The 24,009-nt window shown below is 40.7% G+C and overlaps 1 protein-coding gene across 1 annotated transcript in view; it reads left to right on the plus strand.

Moving 5' to 3' along the window:
• The first annotated feature begins 450 nt into the window (after nucleotides 1-450).
• Nucleotides 451-24,009, plus strand: part of crhr2 (corticotropin releasing hormone receptor 2) — a 31,739-nt gene continuing 8,180 nt past the window's right edge. Inside the window, exons 1-6 of the mRNA XM_085803940.1 lie at nucleotides 451-715; nucleotides 828-947; nucleotides 20,398-20,483; nucleotides 21,041-21,147; nucleotides 22,338-22,455; nucleotides 22,646-22,799. Of these exons, the coding sequence (XP_085660066.1) occupies nucleotides 595-715; nucleotides 828-947; nucleotides 20,398-20,483; nucleotides 21,041-21,147; nucleotides 22,338-22,455; nucleotides 22,646-22,799 (706 nt within the window). The 5' untranslated portion in view covers nucleotides 451-594. The remainder of the gene's footprint in view (nucleotides 716-827; nucleotides 948-20,397; nucleotides 20,484-21,040; nucleotides 21,148-22,337; nucleotides 22,456-22,645; nucleotides 22,800-24,009) is intronic.

The raw sequence follows: 24,009 nt of genomic DNA on the forward strand, positions 1-24,009 counted from the left end.
ACAAACTAACTACACTGTAAGAGACAAAATTTGTATTATATTTACTGTATTAGGCTGCACTGTGTCATTTTCTAACATTTTTGGTTAGTGGTGTGCCGCGGGATTTTTTTAATGAACAAAGTGTGCCGTGGCTCAAAAAAGGTTGAAAAACACTGCACTAGCCAACATACATTCGCAACATCTCTGGCTTCACTCACTTTTCCGTGTCACCGCAGGCGTCTTTCCCCTCATAAATAAACATGACAGGCGGGTGGCAGGTGTGAAATGTCAGAGCGACAAAAGCCCCTGATCAGGTCAGTGCGGAGCGCGACGGCTCGACTTCTCCAGGCTTGCTGCTGCTGCTGCTGCTGCTGCCGCTGCAGCACGTGGACGGATGCGCGGATGACGGATCAACTCTGATTGGCCGGGTACGCGCTCCCCTTTCCACTCCCCCCACCACCCCAACCCCCACCCCCACCAGGAGCGCTGGGCTCTCTACTTGGCATCTCTGTTGCACCGATTCACAAGCCCACGAACACCGCTGGGCTCGGCGCGTGCATCTCCTCCTTGGACTTGGACTTGGACTTAATCAGACATCGTTTTAAATCTCGCACCATGGACGCTACCATTTACCAGATCATACTTGGAGAGCTCGGGGACCTAAACTGTAGTTTGATTGATGCTTTCCAGGACACTTTTTTGGAAAACGCTTCACTGTCACTGCTGAGCACTGAGGGTAAGACAAAATTCTCCTTTTCCTCCTTGTTCAACATTGAAAGATGTTTTGGAAAAGGAAAAGTATATAAGCGTCCGTGTGGTTTCTGTATTTGACTTTATTTGTTCCCAAGGTTTATATTGTAATGCCACGACCGATGAGATTGGCACCTGCTGGCCACGGAGCAGCACCGGGAGGATTGTAGAGAGACCATGCCCTGAGTACATCAATGGGGTGAAGTACAACACAACCAGTAAGATATTAAGCTTTCAAAGTTTCTCAACATACATGTATGGAAAATAGATGATATTATTCAAATAACTTTGCTTTTTTCTAATTGTGCACAATATATTAATGAATATACAATTTAGGTAAAGGTAAAACAAAAAAAAATGTTTTATTTATTGATAATTTAAGGTAGGCAGTAAATCAGTGACTTCATTTAGAAACTCATGAATTTTCATTTGTGATAAGATTTTTTCAAAGGTTTATTCTTTTTCAGTAAAGCTGTGATGACAGTGACTCAATCATGCGCCTACACCTCTTGTCACTGGAGCAGCTGCAACAGAAATGAGCCTGTGTGTTGTTTACCCCATATTAAATAAATAGATAGGGAGGAAAAAGAAAATTTAGAAGCACTTGAAACCTCGGCTGCTTGTTGATCTGATCTTGGCTCATTTTGTTGCTTAGATAGTGAATCGTGATTGTTCCAACAGATAAGTGGCTTAAAGTTGAAATACTTAGCTGTGAAGCTATGGAGGAGAAAAGGGAAAAACATCAGCAGTAGAATTCACTTGGTGGAGATTCTCAAATTGACAGTCTTTGGGTTATGCCATGATATTCAAGACTGTGAGCCTGGTAGGAGCACTTCTGCCCACATAATCTGGTGCAGAGTTGAGCGCACAAGGTCTCCTCCCATTCCTTTGGTGAGTCAAGCTCTTCCTTCCCACACCTGTGATCAAAGAGCTGGTCAGCCCCATTGATAAAATGAAAGTCGGCAGCCAAAAAGTCACTGGCACCATCTGTAGTTGCCAGGAATAATAACAACTCTTCTTACTTTTCTGAACGGCTTTAATCTTCTGGCTGGAGACAAGCAAATCCAAATCCTGTGTGTATCAGCCAGCCACTCTGTTAAGAACTGAGAAAAGCATATCAATGTCTGTCACAACGACACAGTGGCATCATGTTAGAATCCAGTACGGAGACTGACACCCTCAAAGTGTCACAGCATTAATCTCAGAACAACACAGTGTCAGGGTCTTGGATGACATTGTAAGAGTGCCCACAGCTGTTATCTCTTTAATAGGCTCAGGTGCAAAGTCATTATACCACTAACCGCCACCATACACACTCACACACGCTCCCTACTATCTGCATAGTCACCTCTCACTCCTCTCACTGCATTGATTCGCCCTTTGCTCTGCTGGTGCTCTGTCTTGTTGGCTTGATCTGATGGTTCGATCCAGTTGGTGTTAAAATCCCTGTAATTTTCCATGACGACATGGGTCTACCAATGTCATGTTCCCTGACGTACGGGCTACCTTCACTTGTCGACATCCTTGTGGATCGATACAATACCTCGGACAGGCTGGGGATTGGCAAGAGGGCACATCGATTGACTAATCCTGTAATTCAGTTTACTGTAAATTTAATGGATGAAACTGTGATTGACTGTTGTGATTGGCCAATGAGCCCAGCACGCTCTCATTGCACAGCCTGAATGACAGGCATGGAGTGTTATGGCATTTGGTGCAAGAGGTTGCAATATTCTGTGGCCTTCTGCTGATTTACTGCTTGACAAATCAAAAAGATAACAACGAGTGTGATAGTCAAAGAAAAATTAAGCTCTTTAAAAAAAATGAACAGATTGCAGTTCTGAAGTGACAGTTTTTTTGTTCCCCTGTGTAAAGCCCCTGACTAAAGTAATTACAGGAGTCAGTACCTCCAGCAGAAGTTCATGCTTTCATTTATTGAACTATTTATGACATTATTAAAAGTGTTGATTTACTTTTACCACAGACTGATCTGTAGATCAGTGTTTAAGGTTAGGTGCTTAATGATCATTATATCTTTGTGTCAACAAGTTATTTTTATTAAGTTTGACCATAAGCAGCTCTCTCATAACATAACCTGACAAGTTGTTTGTGCCTGCAGCTTCTTATGATCCATAGTTACGAAATCAAGTACGTCATCATAATTTTTTTTTTTTTTACAGTTTTTGTTTCAAAGACAGAGGCAGGCTGTACTGTTACTTCACACTTCAAACCGACAGTCAGTGTTATTTCTTTTAACCATGACCACAGTCATTTTGTAACCATAACCACCTGTTTATTATTATAACCATGACAAGAAAGGTCATCTCAATTTAAAGGAATGTATCTATACCCAAACCACAAGTTTTCCCCAAATCTTACCAAACCTGTTTGTGCCCAAACCTAAGCATATTTTTCTATAGCATTGTCATATTAAAAAGTTTAGTTCTTTACCTCTCAGCACATAATGTGGCATAATCTTCTAAATGCTCCTACAGGTTACATGAGATAGCAGACTGTTCTCTGTATCATGTAATTTTTCTTGGAGGTACAAGCTGTTTCAGACAGGGAGCAAAGCAGGGAGTAGAGGCTAAGAGGGGATTTTACACTTTGTCCATTTTGCAGTCATATAACAGGAAGTATTTTACCACTTGTTTCACTCATTGACTGCAGGACTTAAAGCTGATTTTGCCCACAAGGCCCACTTTACCGCTAGATAAGAGACTTTGAGGATCGTGGATTTTTGTATCAGAGCCACTGTGCAAGATCGGTTTAGCTGTCCTATCTTAAAACCCTCGGGGAACCACACAGGAATTTTAACCAGATGGTGAGAAGTCGCTTTTTGGAGCTGTTTAGTGCACTTTTGATCATGTGAAAAAGCATCACAGTGCATGTTGATTATCCCAGTGATGCATATGAGCATGGAGTCATCGCAGGAGGCTGATGGCACTTCAGCATGACGTGTTTAAAGATTGCGTGCTTAGCCTGAACATACACATTTAGGAAACACAATCTGCACTGCTCTAAAAGCAGTTTTATTTATTTATTTGTTATGTCATCTAATTATTTATTTATTTTTTTAAATCATGTCTCACATTTGCACACCGCCCATTCCTGCTCTGTAAGATATTAACCACCTGTAAGGTTAAATGACTAAGGCATGGTGCTTTAGTGAGCAGACCAAATTTATACATTCACATACGCTATGAGATAATAACGGAACGTTAGGAGACAGAGTTGTTTTCTAGGTAAATTCATGCAAAACCGCTGATGCACATTCCTGTCGGGGGCAGTTTTTCAGCAAGCAGTCTTTGCATTTGCCTCGAAAACAACTCTGTCCCGTAACGTTCCATTATTATCTCATAGCGTGGTGAATGTGCAGGTCACAACTTGTCCACAAGAGCGTTTTGGAGTTGTTGGATTGTGTATTTGATGAGTTTGATGAGCCTCTGTAGCGTAGCTCTGAGCAGATTGCGGCTCTGCTCGGCCATTCTAACTCGCACCAACAAATAAAGGTAACAAACCTACTGCTATGACTATAGGGATTATGGCAATGGGCCAATTTGCCAAAATGTTGAACTATCCCTTTAAAGACAGAAACATGAACCATGGTCTGTGTCTCTCGTTCCCGGTTTAGTTCCTGGTTTATTTTGAAGTTCCTGACTTGTCTCCCTGTTTTCCTCCTGTGATTACCTCATCTGTCTTGATTGCCACACCTGGCTGTGTCTCATTTGCTCGTGTTTTTTCCCATTGTCCTTTGTGGTTTCACCTGTGTCCATGCCCTGTGTTCTTGAGGTTTTTCTACTGCGTGTTCCTGTGGTATCTCTGTGAGTTTAAATCTTTTTGTTTCACCTTACTGTTTTTTCGAGTCTGCATTTTGAGTCCAGTTAGGGTTAGGGTTTGGACCCTGACACAAACAAGGCAATCCAGCACCATCCTGCCTCTGTCCAAAGGTACCAAAATTATCCTTCTAGCGCCTCTGAAGCACACAAATAACTTTTTCTTTGTTTTGTTTCTTCTATTTGTTGTATCTTCAGTAATAATCAGGACAAACAGATTTTTACAGGAAAGTGACAATGAAAAGCAGATAAAGGAACTATTTCTTGGCCGAAAAGGAATCAATTCCTTGTCTGGTAACCTCTTTCTAACCTTTATTTATTCAGGGTACTTTCACTGTTAGGCAGCCTCTCTGTTACAGTGACGCCCTGATCAATTTCACGGTTACACACACACACACACACACACACAGAAGTGGAAGCTGCCAGTACAAACATACTTTGACCTGCTGACCTCTTAGGCAGTTGGGGTTAATTGTCCTGCAGACATTTGGGACCGACAGTGTTGTTGAGGAAAACTTCACGTAGTCTCACCAACTCACGTCTCTAACCTTTAGGCCTTTGCTGCCCCCCATGCTGCGACAATACTCCAGGAAGTCTCCCACCAGCTGTTTTGGCCCGTTTCCAAGCTAAGAAAACAGCTTCCTGTCTGTAGCTTTCTCTTTGACAGGCAAACAGAGAGAATGTATTGAAACTCTTGTGAATGAGCTTCCATACAGCCTCCATTACTTGAGCCAGTTCTTCTGGTTGGTTTTAAACAAGGAGTTATGGTGAATTCACACAGCATTTAATGATAATGCTACAGTACGTGTTGAATGGCATATCACTTGCAGTTTAATGTTGCACCATGGGGCTTTTACCGTGGATCTATATGCACACTGAAACTTTGTGCTGCCACATTAATGTCACCAACAACAAACTGCTCCCTGGTGCAAATGTGTTTAACTCTAGTTAAAAAGTACTGTTTGAAATATTTTCTCATAATGTAAAAAAAGAAAAGAAAAAAAGAATGAAGTAGATTGTTGTTTCTTTCTCATTATATAATCTATCTATAGTAAATGCTGTAGTGGTACTATGGGAAAGATCTTTCCTAAACTCTTAATTGCGTAAGTGATACTTAAATCAGAGGATGAGGTACTGTACACACTATTAAACATTAGTTAAGCTTTAAATACTGAATTCATCATTTATAACACATGAATACTCAATAGTATGTAGTTTATAAACACAGTTAAAAACTGTACTGACTGTATTATAAACTACATACAAATGAATAGTTATAAATTCAGTATTTATTAATGCTTAACTAATGCTTAATAGTGAGTACTTTTATAAAGTGAGGCATGTTTTCACAACAAAGTGAAGTGTGTCCTGAGACAAAGGAGGTGATTATCTGGATCCCGCTGGGTCACATTAGCAGCCCCAATTTGCAGCTACGGATAAATAAAACTTCAAAATCACAAAATAGGTTGGACTGAGAATAGAAGCAGGCCCTAACATCACATGAGCAGGTGTTAATTAACACAGTGCAATTACGCAGAGTCTGAAGTTAAGTAGACTCAGAAAATTCATTCATTCTGTTTTGCAAACTAAAGCCTCAGGGAATGCATTTGTGTGGCTTTTTTTTTTTAAACGTCTCTGCCTTCGGTCACATGTCGTGTCTGCACCATGGGACTAACAATAGATTCTCTTCCATTTGCCTCTTTGGTGCATCTCAGAGCTACACATTTAATGCACAGGCCTGCATATTAGAAAAGAAGGACCCAGAATGGGGCCGTGTTTTATTTTAAAGACAAGCCAGTGAGCTTTGTACTCCTAACAGATGAACATCCAAAAGATGTAAACGCAGCACCGTGGGTAACCTTGCAGGATTTGTGTCATTTTGTGTCAGCAAAAATGTTGCAATTCTCATACAGAAATCACAGGTTTCACAGACGCTCAGGTAAGGGGCTATAAAATCCTCTCCACCTCTTCAAATATATATAAATATTAATGTCTGTGTAGAGTGGCTTAAGAGGTTTATGCATTTTTAAACCTCCCCGTGTCCCCAGTTTTTTTTTTTTTTTGCGCATTTATTCTGTTCTCTGGTTTACATGAAATGCACATCACCACAGTTGGGGCAGAGTTGTTAAATGCAGTTCATTGTCTCTGTTATTCATTGTCTCTGCTTTGTCACCACCCACCCCCCCGTGCCCAGTCCCTCTCCCCCCTCCCCCTGTGCCGTGCTTTCTGTCAAGCCTCAGGCAAGACAAGATGTTCGCAGCGGGATAGATGAATGATATCAACACTTTGGTGTCAGTTTTGCAAATTCAAGCGATATCTTTGCGACCTGAGCTCAGACTCCCAGGGAGTAGCTGTAATTATTCAGTGAGTCATGGCAAACTTCCCCCCTTCCCTCTCGGCCCCACAGAGGACGACGTCCTGGCGCCACGAAATGTACCTGTCTGGTCCGCGCGTCTCAAAGTCAGGGTCTCCGTGTCAACAATAGAACTTCATTGATTCTCTTATCAGGATTAATAAAGTCTGAGGCGTATCAGCGCTGAGTAGCGCGTACAGAAAGGAGATTGGAGCTGCCGCACTGTTGCATGTTGGCGGCGACAGCTTGATGCTTTATTTCAAATCAGACGAGACTGTGCAGCGGTACCTCATCTTTTTATAGGCAAACATGAAACAGAAACAGCAGTGAATAAATGGCTTTGCCTTGTGGTGATGGCTGTTTCAGATGCTATCTACATCTACTATTTTTTTTGGTGTGTTTGTTTCCCATTGTGTGTGAGTCAGCTCCCCAACACCTGCATAAAAGATCTTCTCCCCTAAAAAGATTTTTTTAAAAATACAACTTGGGATCATTTAGATGCTTTTCCTCACGAATGAATAAATCACTATTTTTTAAAAATAGTTCAAAGGACACCAGTGAGATCAGAGGACAGACGTGAGGCTGCAGATCCTTAAAAAGTGACTGAGAATATTAATGTTGACCGTCAAGAGTTATGGTTGTGTAACTGATGTAAGAAGTTAAGGGCATGTAAAAAATCCTTCCTCTTGTCAAAAGCTCATGCTTGTATGTGAACAGTGAACAAACCGCTGAGCATCTTTAGACACCTACTCAATGCAATCGACTTCCCATGTGCAATTCATCCTGCCAAGAATCACACATTCCTTGCCACCACAATCTGTCTCCTGTTTTCTTCACTGAATCCAGTGATTGTGCTCCAGTAAAGCACCACTCCTTCACTGAATCTACCCCCTTGAAACCTTTGATCCACTTCTCCGTGGAGAGACTCTCTGAGAGGTTAGTCAGTCATCAAATTCAGGTCAGCGTGTGTGGCAAACATTTCACTAGCCATTGCACACCAAGTTCCCCGGGGAGGAGTGGGGGGGGGGTGGGTCCAATCAGCACCAGCCTCCCCGTGGCTGCACTTCCCACTGGCTCAGTCAGCATCCGCACACACTACGTTCCAGCACAAGACCTCGGACACACTTTTTTTTTTCTTTTTTGAAAGCCACCGCATACCGCACACATCCAGATGGTTACAATCGTTTACAGAGGAGCTCTTAGCTCGGGAGCATTTCAATTATTAATTCCTTGTCTCTTGCTGGTTCTCTCATCTTATTTTGAACACTTGAATTATCGGCCCCGTCTCCTAAAAATATGTTGCAGCGGAGCCTTGCTGCTGTAGGTGCCTTCCTTTCCTTCCGTCCCCACCCCCACGAATTTTCACACATGAAAACTCGAGAGGACAGACCAGCTTGCCTGTTAAAAAAGCTGTTGGATCTCAGCACTTGTTAACAGAGGTAACTCTAGTTTCAATGCTATCAGTCGGTGACGCTCGACACCCCTGTGATGCATCACCCCCCACCTCCCCATCTCGCTTCCCACTTGCACAGTTGTCAACTAGCACTGCTCCTTTTTCTGTTGCTGGTGTTTTCATTTATCTTCTCCTTTTTCCTCTCAAATTTTCAACTATGCCTCAGCGAGTTTAATTTTATATTTATGGTTGTGCAGATATTGTGTGCATGATTAGTAACTACTGTTTCAACACTCTATTTAAATTAATAACTAAGCTTGATATTAAATCTGAAGGTGGATGATTGATTGTTGCAGCTCTGCTCTACAAAATCTCTGCTCACTGAGGTGTTTGCCTGGCTATTTTTAGGAGGGTATCCCCAGCCTGGGGGCAGGCCTAACAATGCTCTCTCATCCAAAACAACACATTTCTGATGATGGTGTAAAAGTCAAAGGCTGCAGAACCATAATAACCAGAGTCAAAAGCATTTCCTTTTCTGTTGCTAATGCTCTGACCTGCCATAGATTACTTGGATAAAGTGCTTATTAAATGAAACAGCATGTGTGCATGCTTCTTACTTGTGTAATGTGCTCTGATTTGTTCACATTTTCCACACACACTATGTGCCATGTTTGGCTTGTTGGCTTCTCCCCCGGGGCGGCTGCATAGCGCACACAGTCTTTTGCTCATTTTCTCTCACCAACTGACTTCAATACAGCTGTGAGGGGTGAGATGTTTGACAGCAGACACATGGGCAAACGTTTGATTTCGTGACCTACAATTATATTTATTTCTAATGCGTCATGAGGGACCGAGGGCAAACGAGGCAAGTTTAAGAGACACAGCTGTGAGTAAAAGATTACCCAGCAACTCCTCAGGCTCTGTTGGCCTGTCTGCATCAGTGGTCATTGCTCAGGGCTCAATGCTTTTTTGAGATACTTGGTCTTCCCTGTTAAACAATAGAAGGCTGAGAGTTGCCATTCCTTTCATTGCAAATAATGGGGTGATGCTTACAAGATGACTGTAGTGAAGCTAGAGCTTATTTTGATCTGAATTTGGATCAAACTGTGCATTTAGGGGGGCAAAATTGACTAATTAAAAATGAATAGTAAAGTAGAAATCAAATCTTGAAACTGGCGGTCTCTGACTCCAGCTTTCCAAATGGCGCTTATTCAACTACAGTCTGATGTTAGTTGTGATGTCAGAACACACTGACTGAATGTTAACTAGAAAATCAGCAGGATGAAAATAATCATTAGTTGAAGACGTTTGTATAATTAGCTCGGCTCCTGTTGAGCATCAGACTGAGTTTTTGAAGCTACGTATGTAAATACATGATGTATTTTTGTTTTCTCAAACGTAACGGTTTAAACATCCAAACAATTCTTAAAATGTTTTAAGAATCCCCACATTGACTTTTATGTCAGGCCTCGCCTCACGCATGTTTTCCAATGGGGTCATAAGCTTAATTTTATGCAACCCTCCAAATCTACATAGTTCAGTTACAAAGAAAAACAAACAAGTCTTTACTTGGAGGAACAACAGCTGCACCCCTCTTATCCCTCTCTCTCATCACTTCCAGCTGCCGCCTTCTTCTGAGTTCAGCTGAGAAAACCCACTTTCTTTTGAATTTAAATGATCTCCTTCCTGAAAATGAGCGGAACAGATATCTACATTCATGAATATCACGACTCCTAGACCTTGCCATAGGGCGTGAGCAAGTAATACATTAAAAGGTATGTCACGTATGTTCATCATGCTGCTTCACATTACTTAATTTATAAAATTCAACCAACCATCTCGAGTGTAATGACAATGCCAATCATGTTTCCCCCCCCACCTCCCATCTCCCTCCTATAATTCTGTAGTGCCACATGCGGTTCACATGTCAAGATACAAAATATCCTCAAAAGTTCCAGCAGAGAGCTGCTCCAAAGTGTCTTTGAATAGAACAGGCTATTCTCTCTAAAGTGGCATAATTTCCACAAGGTTGCTCAGCCTCTGTTTGCCTCTGGAAATAGCTTCTGCAACCCAGTGGAGCAGCAGCAGCGCTCCCTCATCAGGTCACCATGTCACACAGACAGGTGGTTTGTTCCAAGTCATTCAGGCAATATAAAACACTGCTGCCTTTACTATGATGTGTGAACACATGGGAACAAGACAAAAAAACATGCATTTTTTTTCGCTGGTGGTTTTATTGATCCCTGAAACAAGATGCTGATTAGAGATGGAAAGTGCTCTGAGCAACTCTAGATGAAAGTAACTCTGTAGAATACATTATTAAGCATTGGCAAGAGGTAAAAATGTCAATAGTAGCTAATCACACTCTCCATCTTTCTGGAGGAACGGCTGTCTGAGAGTCTGCAGTTTGTTGAGACAATCAGTGAATTCTGACAGACTTTCAATATTAGTTCTGAAGCCAAATCAAGTGAAAAGAGAGTGGGCTTTGACTAGAACAGCTAATAGAGCCCACAGCCATTGAAGTGATGCTTTGAGGGTCCATGATAACACACCTAGCTGAAGTGGAAAACAGGGAGGAGGTGTATATGGGGAAATATACTGTTTGATGAACTTACATGTTCAGTGTAGCCTGCTACTACATTATCACAACTAATTAGGCCTACACTTAGCTCATGAGAACATTGCTTTAGTGCAACAACTGGAGAGTCCATCTGAGGCCAAGCTTTTACTTTACCACTGATGCATGTAATATGTGGGATGCAATGTAACTGTTGGTTAATATCATATTCTAAGCATGAATGATTTTGTACATGTACATTTTTTTGGCTATCTTTGCAGTGATTGTACAGCGACCTAATAATCCCTGTCAGAGGAGTGAAAATCTAATATTCGCTATGGGTCAATTAAGATATTTGTGTTTTTTTTAAAATGTGTTTCTGTAGTTTCAAATGCAGAGATTAATTACATAACACGATATGACTTTGAGACAGAGTGGACGCCTTTCAAGCTACTTGAGGCAGTAAGAGGACGATAACAGCGTGATTGAGCTGTTTCAAGATCTTTTCAGCTGGCCATGTCCGTCTCTCCTTGTTCTGCTTGGTCAGTTTATTCATGACCTGACTCACCAACAAGCATGATATTTGATATGAAGGTTAAATGTCCCTCCGTTACAATCATGTATAATAATAAAAGACAGGGAAGAGCAGAGAGAGCAGCATGCTCTTTTTACAACTTCCCCACCTCAGCCAGCTGCACAACAGCATGAAATATGCATATAAATGCGAATCTTGTGTCATATTTTTGTTGTGACTGGAAGTAACAGAATGTAGGCTCACACACTTACTATGCAAAATAACCTTTATGTAATTTGAATGCCTCAAACTGTGATTTTGATTTTCTTTCCAGCTAATTCAAATACTTTTTGTGAGCATGAAGAGATAGAAAAACTGCAGTTCTACATGTATTATTAATAATTAAATGAATACATTAAAATATATTGTCACCCCACATTTCCTTCAATCTTCAAAAAGGAGATCTTTTTTAATCTAAATTAGCCAGGAAAGATGTCCATATACTCTTCATGCGGCATGAAATCAGTATAAAGACATCAAAGTTGGATGCTTTGTTGCAGCAGGTTGGTCAGGCACACATTCAAAGCTTTTAGGCTAACATCATATGTGGGTTTTTTTTGTTTTTTTTCTGATTGGCTCAGTGGAGTTTGAGCTTGTATGATTATTTGGTCGGTGAGTGCAGCTCCAAGAGCCAGGCACTCCGAGTTATCACTCTAAAGCAGCATTTCTACAGCAACGTCTCGAGCTGCCCCCTCTCTCGCTCTCTCTGTCAACTGTTGGAGGATGAGTATGACACATAGGTTGCAGTCGCTCTGGGAAAACAGTAGAGAAACTGTGTGATTGTCTTTATTTCTGGCATGTTTTCTGCACATAATTGTACCTCCTTGTTGGCAGCGGTGTAAATAACAACCCCTTTTTTGTGATCCAAGTAAAATCAACGCCTACGTTAGTTTTGATGTGTTTTTTTTTAAATCCACAAAGCATCTACAGTACAGTAGAAGTCTAATTTTGTCATCGAAAAAAACGTGTCAGTAACATTTCTGCACAGGCTACAAATGTGCATGACACAGAAAACACTTGTGCATCTCTCTCTCTGGAGTTGGTCGCCCCCTTGGGCTGTTCCTGTTATAGAAGCCACGAGTGTGTCAAGACTTAACAGAGGGAACAGACGAAAAAAACTCCACAAAAAACAAAGATACAGAGTTTGTCAAAATATGCATTTGATTTGGAAAACTTTTAATCACTGAATAGTCTGTCTGACATTTATTCCATTTTCAGCTGTTGAGTGCGACATTTTTCCGGAAATAATTTAAAAGACATAATTGGAGGCAGTCTGCGTGAAACAATCTTTTTTAAAAAAGGGTCAGGTCAGGGTATAGTAAGTTAATGCTTTGTTTTTCTGTCAGTAAGTGCTAATTATTGATGGAAGTCATCTCTGAAAAATATAACAGCTCAGAACGTCAGCAGTATATTGCAGGAAAAATAATAGAAAGCTGTTATCAGGGAGGATGAGTTCAAATACTTTGATATGATGTGAGATGATGTGAGTGATCTAACATATTCTAGACTTCCAGAATAAACCTCCCAGAGACTGCATTTGAGGTAATCCAGTCATTTTAGGATTGTGTGCTGATGATGCCACAGAGCCAGGGACTTTTGTTTTGCTCTGAATAGGATCAGCACCTCTGACAAAATGCATCACAGAGTGAATATGACAAGGACAGGGCAGTATTATTTTTTATAAAGTGGTTTAGCTGCCATGTTGTGTTTAATCAAACTTGGGTAAATCCAGGGCTTGGGAACAGTTGCATTTTAATGCGGCGATGTTGGCAAGTTAGTGTTGACAGTTAAGGCTCACTGGAGACTAACATTGTATGATGCGAACCACAGGTCATCTGGGTCATAAATATATGATTTTTGGAAACTGGAGGCAGTCCTATCATTTCATTTCTCTCCACTTACAGAGCAGTTTGATTTCTGCATTATGTTGTACACAGGGAGCGCCGCCGTCCTCCCTCCTCCCTTTCATATGTGATTTAATTCAGCGGAAATTGCCACGAGTGTCTTCTGGTATATGTATCAGGCAAACATATAATTTTCCTAGCAGGATGATAAATGAGGGAACATGTGAAGAAAAGGGCGGAAAAAAGTTTGTTTGCCCTTTGAAAAGGACACTTTTGCACATAAGAGCAAAAGGGCAGGAGCTGCCACCAACACACACACACACACAAGCGCTAAATAGACTTGGTGAAGAGATGTTGGCTGATGTAATAGTAACGACCAATACAAAACTATATCATTGTAAAAAACAGTTACAGACATTAGAAATTCAACACTTTTGTGGCTCCCTATGGAGACCCCAGCATGCACAGTGGCAGCATAGTTTATTCACTCATCTTGAGGAAATGTTTTCCACTTCTGTCTTTGACTGCCTTAGTAAAAGAAGCACGGGAACTGACTTTACTGGTGGTAATGCACTCTTAATTAATGTAAGAGTGGCACCGAAATATGAGCAGTAATGTAACACTCTTAAGTTTTGTCACACATTTCCCAGAGCAGTAAGAGTGTGTATGGCGTCATATTCAGGGCTCTTTGAGATGCTGAGGAAGACACAGTTAAAGCTTCATTCTCTGAAGATTTCATTTTTGAATTTGCAACACCTTTAATTAATGATTGTAAGAACAAATCTTAACAGGTCACGATTCTGGGGACAGCTAAAGAAAATATATATCTCTATATATTTTAATATTCATTATATAATTGTTTTTTTTTCTATAAACAACTGTGATCTGACTTAGCAGCACATGTCATGAGTCTGTGCACAGTGAAAGCAGTTGGTTCCCTCTCTGAGAAGTTGGAGGTGTGCAGTTTGTCGCCCGCAGCCTTTCATCTAACAGCTCACTGTGGAGGATGCTCTTGTTCCGCTGCTCCCTCTAACACCTCAAACTGGTGCACTGTCATAAATAATGCCAAAAATGACTGTTGTTGTGTAATGAAAGGTCACTTGTGTTTTGTCAGTAAAATGTTTTGGATGTGAAGATGCAGCAGTAGAAATTTGGTTTGCAACATCAGTCATGAAAACAAAGGTTAAAAGGGTAAGACGCTTTTATGGCCTTTATGTCTGCAGTACCCACAATGCATACATCACAGCACAGTTAGACATATGGACGACAGTGTCAGCCATAGTAAATGCTGTTGACTGACTGAATGAGTGAGTGATGATATTCAGCCTCTGGTCACTGGGATATTCAGCAACAGTTTGTTTCTTATTCTGGTCAGGATATACAGTTTTTTATACATTTGGAGTTGACTCATGTTTCAGTAGCAGCTGATGCAGCCTCCAGCCACTAGCCTCAAGCAGATACGAGGAGCTGACTGCAGAGGTCTGTTGGGCTCACTTCTCTCTAACTCCATGCCCTCAAGACTGTTTTCATTCTGAGACTTATAGTCTTCATCCTTGGGACACTGCCTCAAGTGACATCACTCGAGGCAGGTTTGTGTTAAGCCACAAATGCCTTTACACAACCTTTTCACTTATGCATGAGTAGCTACTCACCAAGACCTGTAAACAGAGTTTGTGCATAAAACTGATGGCGTCTCTCATGCTCACTCAAAGCTCAGAGCTCTCAGCTTGTTGCCCTATGGTTCATTACTGTGTATAAAGAAATTTGGAGAACTTTTAGCAGATGTTTGAAGCAGATGTTTCTCTTAAGCACATTTGTGAGTTAACAAAGCGCATCAGTGGATTAAAACCTAATCAGATTTTAAATGCTGCTATTCATTTGCCAAAGGCAGGAGGGGTTTGTCAATCTATGAAAATCTTCAGTTATGATACTAATGAGAAATTCTGTTGTATCTTTTACAACCAGATTCACTGTAGTGAAGTTAGTGGCTTTGTTTAATAAAATGCTGCCTACATCATGAGTAGCTTATTACCACAGTTATTGTTTTATATGTAAATAATATGAAACAAATGTGATGTGTGTGAAGATGCCTTTTACAGTGATTTGATTTTTTTCCTCAATTAAATCACTTCATGTGGTGGTGATGTGATTGACTGACTGAATCGTGTGGTTATTCCCTCTGCTTGCAACTGTAATGATCTGTGAGATTCCTATGTGGGATAGTACTGTATGGTGTGGCCTACTTTTACCATGAAATGAAATTTCATACAGCGTGAAGGTAATGCTGCCGGAATTGGCTCAGGTGTACAACTTGCATGAGCTGTGTTTATCCCTGAACGCTGAGATATTATAGCCTTTCATCTTTACAGCAATTTGAAAAACATCCAAATGAAGAGTGAGGTTTTTACTTAGTATTTCACAAAACAACTGAAAAGAGTGAATCATTTGTGATAAACTGTGAGCAGCAGCCTGGAGCTTTTTTTCTCTCTCTCTCTGTCATTGTTTGTTTGAGTCTGTCCATCAGACAACCGGGCTAGTAGCATAACACAGAACTAAAGAGACAGATGACAAGCTGAGGCGCAGAGCAATCAAACACCAGCGACAGTACGACAGGCGTACACAACCTTTAAGTGAAAAATGTTGTACTGTAATATTCCTGTGGCATTGTTGCAGATCCCACGGCTGATAGCACAGCAACAATCAGCTGAAGGAAACAGGTCAAGCTTAGCGGCAGCGAACACAAACACTGTTTTGGTTTGTATTCCATATTAAACTGGATAATTTATTAGTGATTTATTCAAAATTTTAAACTGAAATTTGCAATTCATCCCTAGTTGAAGCATTACTTTTTCATGAACAACCAATTAATGCTCTTGATACTTGGTTAAAAGCTTCTTTCGTTCTAAATCTTAACAAACAAGATCCTAATCTTCCCATCCTTGAACAACAATACAAGTTTTTTTGTTTTTTTTCACATGTACATATTTGTGTATCCAAGAAAAACAAGACATTTGGCGGGGTGTCTTGTGGAGGAGGTGGGCATTGCTGGTGACAAACATAGCAGTTAGGAATTGCTTCTTGTGCGTCTTTACATCAGTGGAGTGTTAGGTTGCTCACAGCATTGTTAACACCTCATATCGTTCCCAAACTTGTCAGAGACTGAGTCATAAAGTTTTTTTTTGTTTGTTTTTAATAGCTTTGGCTCAGGAGTTAGAGTGAGTCGTCCATTAATCAGAATAACGGTGGTTTGATCCCCTGCCTCTGCAGTGCCAATTGAAGCTGCCCCTGATGCATTATGTGTGTGAATGTGTGTAGAAAAGCTAAATGTGTGTGGGGAAAGCCCTGTATGAATGTATGTGAATGACTGAGCGTGCCTGGTAGTGTAAAGCTTAATGTGCTATATAAATGCAGCCCATTCCATTTGAATATAGGGAGGGAAAGAAAATGTGAAAAGAATAGCTTTGCTGTGTGTAATGCACAGATGGTTAGAGATAAATCCGCTCTCTGTGCACCAGTGCCTTGAATTACCCCTGCATCAGTGGAAAAGCTCACGGGGTCAGACCTCACAACCTGCTCCCCTTCCTCTATTTCTGCACCATCACTGCTTCTTCCACAAACCCAGTGTGATATTTGCCTGGAAAGACTGAGGACTTTATCTGGAAAGCATCACATGCTGCTACTGTAATATTGCCTCTTGGCTTTTTGTTTTTTTTTTGTAGATTTTTTTCTTGATTTTTTTTGCCAGTGTAACATGACTCAGGATAATAGAAAGATTTACCTGATTGGAGGAATTTTAGCTGCTGGCAACTTGAAGTCAGGCCGTAGATACTGTCATGCTGATGCCCAACTTGATTCTCCAAAACTGTTTGAATGACATTAAGGGCATATGATTGTGATTAACAGTGCAGATTATCTCTCATGCTTTTCATTTTAATAACCCATTTGTTGGGACAAGGATTAGATGAGGATTAGAAATATCTCTGCTAGGTCACAGCTCAGAATTGGCAGGACTAAATTGGACAGAATTGTTCACCTTAATTAGTCCCAGCAGATAAAAGCAGACAAGGATAAGCAGGAGGTGAATTCAGGGAACTGGCAGTGGTCAGTGACAGGCAGGGAAAAGATGGAAAAAAATACAAAACAAGTAATTGAGGCTGGAAAGCTACAGCTGAGGTAGCACAATTGACGGAGTAGTTGGGAATGGACCAGTCACTGGAGTGCCAGGGTCTGAAATGACAAATGAGGTAGCGATACATTTCAGATGGAGCAAAAGCTGAGTTTACAGTAAAAGTGGGGTTGAATTGAGTTGACACTATGCCTTTGATGCTGCTCAGTTCCTCAGATGTACATAGAAGCTGTTACAAAGAACACATTTCGGCTTACATGCTTAAACAAGAAAACATCTTTTGGTTGTTGTTGTTTTTTTAAATGTAATATTATCTGAATGTAATGTGATCTATAAATACACATTCGCTTTCTCCTATAAGCCATCAAGCTTGATGTACTGCAGGTATACATGATTTATATGGTAATACATTCTTTGCAGTTTATAGAAGGCCAGAAGGTCAAAGGTCAACTTGAAGGCTTTCCTTGATGAATTATAGAGCCATGACAACCTGGCAACCAAAGAAGCTGATAGTACTATTAATGGCTTATGTTTGATCTATGAATCATTGGTTTACAGTAATAACTATTTATGAAGCCGTCAGTTACAGAGCAGATATGAAGATGAAAATGCGAATCCTTTTAGAATAAAACGCATTGTTGTGTAAAAGAGCTCGAGAGCTCTTTATAGTAGTGTGTGGAGCCCAATACAATCTACTGAAAGGGCTTTGAAAATTACCATAGAGTTGAATCAACACCTCCATTACTCTGTCCTTGCTGATGGTACAAACCATGCGTGACACAGCAGCTGTCCTATCATGGTTGTGAAGAACACACAAGAAAGTCGCAAATGTCGCATGGCAACCAATCAATGAAAATGTCAAGGCAGTTTTTTTTCTCTTTTCGCAAAGTTAAACAAGCAAACCAGACATGTTTCAAAATGCATCGCAATTGACTGTTTTGCTGCATCTCAGAGGGCCCACATCCCGCCTCATTCGAGAGCTTTAGTGGTTTAACTGACTCTTGATGTCCCAATCTGTTCTGTGCCATGCTGCGCTGACTGAAACGATTGAGAATTGGGAGTTTTGTTCTTAAGCACAACACAAAGCAAGACCGAGTGACGATACAGCTTTTATTGCCATGACACAAATGAAAAGCATTATCTGAGCTTCTTTTTTTAATAATATTTTTCCCCCTACTTATGTTTGAGCTGCCACAAGCAGATTGCTGCTCTCAAAGCACTAATGTCATATTACAAAAATTAATTCAAATGCAAAGGATCTTACTTTGCTTCTGCTGTTGCCTGAAGAGTCGCTGTGAGGATTTCTAAGGTGGATGCTTTCCTTGCTGTTGTTTACAAGGCTCTTTGAGTCAGGATGAGTGAATGTGAACATTACAGTCTGCACTGTGAGATTTGTTGGAATTGCTAATCCCCAATGGGAAAACATCTGTATTATGCAACTGTCTAAACACAGAGATAAACATATTCATTCATTTATCTGTCCGCTTATTTTTACGAAGTATATTGGAAGCTCCAGGGTTCAACTACTCACAGGAAGTTGGATCATTTGATTGCAAAACAAAGTGACACACATGTAATGTAAGATAATAGTACTGTATGGTGGAGCTGGGGGCTGAGCACACCCAGCTGGATAGCTCAGTCAGTAATGGCACTGTCTTTGGATTGGGAGGTTCGGGGTTAAATCCCATTCATGTTTAGTGTGTTTCTTGGGGCAGCAAGAGCTGCAGAGGAAGAGCTTGCTTTTTTTATATAAAGAATAGATGTGAAAGGTATATGCTATGATCACAACCATTTGTGTTCTGTGTCATTAGTAAGTATTATCAGGAAGTGTAATGCCGTGCCGTACCGCGCTAGTGGAAAAGCGCCATAAGATACTTGGAGCTTTTCTGCGTAGCGTGTGCATTTTCTCCTTGTGCTTGTGTGAGTTTCTCATTCAGCTTTCTCCCACACTCCAAAGACACAGACACACGTCAGGTTAATTGTTGACTAAATTGCCAGTGGGTGTGAATAAGCGTGTGAATGGTTGTTGTTGTCCAAATATGTCAGCCCTGTGAGGGACTGGCAACCTGTCCAGAATGCCGCCCTCGCACAGTGTCAGTGGGATTCGACTTCAGCCATTTTGCTGAAACTGATCATCACGTAGTGAGTTCAGGATACAAAAAGTCACAAGCAGCCATGTGGCATAGAAGAATATACACAGTGGAGGCTATGACCTGGGAAAATACAATTTGACAGAATAACAATAAAAGATGAACTGAGTCTACAATTCTGCTTATTTTGAAAATAGTTTTAATCTGGCAGCGTTGACCGCTGACAGCGGTGCAACTGATGAGTTTCCATGCAAAGTATAAAAATAGAAATAAATGAAATGCATGATTCATATCTTGGCAGTAGGGTTGTTAAAATGATCACTTTACGCAGTCAGTCAAAACAGAATGGATTATAATAACCTTTACAGATTTATTGCTACTCTGTTTCCACCCAATTCTTTATGTTTGTCAGTGTTAAAGAGATAAAGGGCACACCGAATGCATGGCAAGGAAGTGCAAAATGAAAAATTAAGTTCAAAGTTGCTGGGAAACGTGTTTTTAAAGATATGCAAATAAACTGTCAGAGTAAGAGGCTTTGTATTTCCCCCCCATGATTTTTTTTTTTTTACTTCCAAATTGGTATTCTGAGGACAACGCAGACAGATAATAGTGCTCAACTTTGAACTGAGCTCTGAGGAAATTACAAGGATGTTTTAGCTTCACCTACTTGGCAAACACTTCTACAATCTTGCCACAACAAATAACTGGCTTACACCAGCACTGTCTCAGCTAAACGCTGTGTCGGGTGCTGAATACAAATGGGAGATTTGAGGTGACAAACAAGATCTTGGAAACAATCTTTCAATAAATTTGTGCTTGTTGTTTTGCGGACAATGTTTGCAACAATGACACAGTTTCACTTTCCTCAGCTGTTCTCCTCACTCTTTTCTTGCAGGGAGCGCGTACAGGGAGTGCATGGAAAATGGGACGTGGGCGTTGAAGAGCAATTACTCCAATTGTGAACCCATTTTGGAGGAGAAGGTTAGTGTGGCGACGCAGGAGCGATCCCGCTATGCCCTTCATTCAGTACACAATCTGTTAATCATCTCAAACAAATGCTCCTCACAGCCTCATCATTACTCTAATGGCACATGGGGAGAAACCATTCAGATGTTTGGGAAAGTAACTTGTGGTGTTTTGATCTCTTCAAGCTTTATTGAACTGCATTTTATTTTAAATACTTTTTGTTTCAAGATGACCGGGCAAATGCTTAAGTACAGTCTTGCCTGTGTCTCTATGAGCAAAAGCCTAAAGGGGCTCAGTGTAAGACTGATGTATTGTATGTAATGAGTTTTGGCCTGATTGCCTCACATCTCATCTCCTGATTATGTGTATTTCTGGGTCTTGCTCTATTTTGTCAGATCATTTTAAGCTGCGACATCTGAAGGGTGTTAATGGCGTTTCATTCTCTCAACACACTGCAGCTGACAGAGACACACACTTAAGATCCACTCTTGGTCTTTTCATGCATTCATGTATTCCTAACCTCATTTCTGTTTGTGTTTGTTAAAGAAGTAACTCACGTGCTGTCTTTCCAGAGAAAATATCCAATGCATTATAAAATAGCGCTGATCATCAACTACCTAGGCCACTGTATCTCTGTGGGAGCTCTAGTCGTGGCCTTCATTCTCTTCTTGTGCTTAAGGCAAGTACAGAAATAGTTTTAATCTAAATGTGTCCCGTATGCCTGAGACCTCACATAAGACAATCAGGGAAATTCATGTAATAGCCTCGGACTGCTTATCATTAATGTGCTTTATGTCAAATGAATAGATGTCTGCAGCATGGCTCAGCTGGAGCATTCAGGCATTATGTGTATTTCATAACATGTCTTTATCCAAGCATTAGTACCTTTTTTATTTGTGTACTGATACACACACTCACCTTCATCTACAATGTCAGAGCACTGAACAGCCTCAGCTGTGCTGCACAGTAGGGTTGGGTCAGTGTGGGCTTCTGAAAGCAGATAGTTATGTCTTTAGTTTAAAGACCAAAAAATCATAGAGCAAGACTTTGCGTAGTGATAAAAAAATAGTTTGGGAAAAGCATTCTGCCCGTCTTCTGAACCTACGACTGTGTTAAAAGCCAGACTTTTTAAATTATTCAGCTTTTAATAGCTTTTTACAGCATGGTGACCAGCCATATCTACAATATTTAGCAGTGGGAGTCTTTAATCCCCAATTTGTATCAAGATGACACTTATTCATCAGAGTCAGAGAAATCTGAACACTTAGATGTGATACAAATAATCACAGGTTTAGCATGACTTACGCTTTATGAGGACATCAGTCCCTCTGATGTCCATGGACAAATAACAATAACTGCAGGACTTGGTAGAGAATGGTCACATTATTAGGTTTAAAGGTACTTTATTAGTCACATATACAGCTAGTACAGTGAAATTCTTTCTCTGCATTTAACCCATCCCTGAGGAGCAGTGGGCAGCCGCGGTGCAGCGCCCGGGGACCAACTCCAGATTATGAGCCAGTGCCTTTGGTCAGGGGCACTGACTGGAGGATTAACCTAGCCGACATGTTTTTCAACAGTAGGTTTCCTCCACTGTTGAAGAAATCCAATGATAGTTGTCTTGAACGTCCATAGATACAAAGTAGGCTGGAGTGCTCGTACTAATTTGGCATACTGTTTAGTATATTCCAAAAATAAAGAGCAGATCATGACTTCATGCATGAACTATTGAGACTATCTGTAGTAGAAGAAGCAATTTCTGATCTTACCCTACTGTATACAACACAGGTCTATGGCTGCGGCAACATGTAGAATCGCTCTTTACCATGACTACTGAGCCTGACGATCAAACATCTCTTTGTGGTTTAGGAGCATACGATGTCTTCGAAACATCATCCACTGGAACTTGATCACCACCTTCATTTTGAGGAATGTTATGTGGTTTTTGCTTCAGCTGATCGACCACAATATTCACGAGAGCAATGAGGTAACAGCACTGATGTATTATGGGTCATTGTAATGTATAATTAGTTACAGCCAGAGCACAGAAAGCAATTAAAAGTCTTAATAAAGAAGACGGCCTCAATAAGATATGAAGTACTGTACTTAAAAAGTAGTTGTGTTTCTGTTTAATGACTCAGCGTTTTTGTCTTTTTTTCTTTCTTTCTCTCTTTCAGCCTTGGTGTCGATTAATTACGACGATATACAACTACTTTGTGGTGACCAACTTTTTCTGGATGTTCGTCGAGGGATGTTACCTTCACACAGCCATTGTGATGACCTATTCGACCGATAAGCTCAGAAAGTGGGTCTTCCTTTTCATCGGATGGTGTGAGTATGTTCACGCCGACAGCGCTGGGAGACAATTAGTAACGCTACGCTCAGCTCTCGGTTCTGTAGGATACACAGGGCTCATGCTTTGCTACACTGAAAACACCACATAGCAGCAGAAGTGTTATCTCCTTCTCATGCATGAGAATATGTTGAAATAAGGTTTTCAGGTATTTATGATGTTGTTGTTTTTATTTCATCCCAGATGGATTTGAATACAAAATGTAATTTAAATATATTTTGAACTCAAGAGCATGAAATTTGTGGTGATTTGATGATGCTAAATCAAGATTATGAATGATCAGGCTCATTATACCAGCTGTTAGAGCTTTCAATAAAATCACTTCAACAGCAGATGGTGTTTGCTGCGTTGTCATGGAAATGCAGATGGTCAAGTTTCCATATTTACTTCTCATCCATTGTTGCCCAACAATTGATTTTCAGCTGAAGTTAATTCCTGATTCCAGAAAACAAGATAGAGAAGGCTGCTCTGGAGCCGTTCATCATTTGGTCACACAATTATCTCTGTATTGCTGATTTACATACAGTGAAAACGTACTAATCATAGCAAAATAGAACAGGCTAGTGAAACAGCTGAGCTACAGTTTTATATGACATTTCTCGGAAACTCAGAGTGAACATTTACTCGAATGAAAGCAGTTAGGTGAAGGCTGGTCAGCCAGTGAAGTGGAGGGAGACCCTTTAGTGCTTCAGACTCAAGATGAGGCTCTGATTTCATAAGAGAACAGAGCAGCAGTGAAGTGTGGAAAATGTCATTTTTTGTGCTTGACTTGAACTGATAGAATGAGTTTTGAACATGCAGCAGATTCCCTGTCATGACCACATAAATTATTTATGCCCACCTTGACTTAAACTATTAGAGGAAGCATATTGTAAGTCGGACAGAGACAAAACCAGTGTCAGGATATTCCATCCTCAGGCAGATTAATGCACATTGAAACATGCTTCATTGCCTCACTGAGACAGTCTGACATTTCATTCCTTTCCTTTTTGTGTAATGGACATTGTGTGTTCTTGTAGGAAGAAAACACACATACAGTACTTTGGTGCATATAGGCCAGGCCAAAATGAGTCAGAGCTTTATGAACAGAAGAACGAAGTAGTGGGAAATAACAGATTATTGGTGATGACAGTTGGATGAACTGATTGGCCTTAAAATAGAAATCACCAAAGGGACGCATTGCACATG

Source organism: Trachurus japonicus, chromosome 17 (genome assembly GCF_045865225.1).
Source record: "Trachurus japonicus isolate A0001 chromosome 17, Traja_1.0".
Classification (NCBI taxonomy): Eukaryota; Metazoa; Chordata; class Actinopteri; order Carangiformes; family Carangidae; genus Trachurus; species Trachurus japonicus.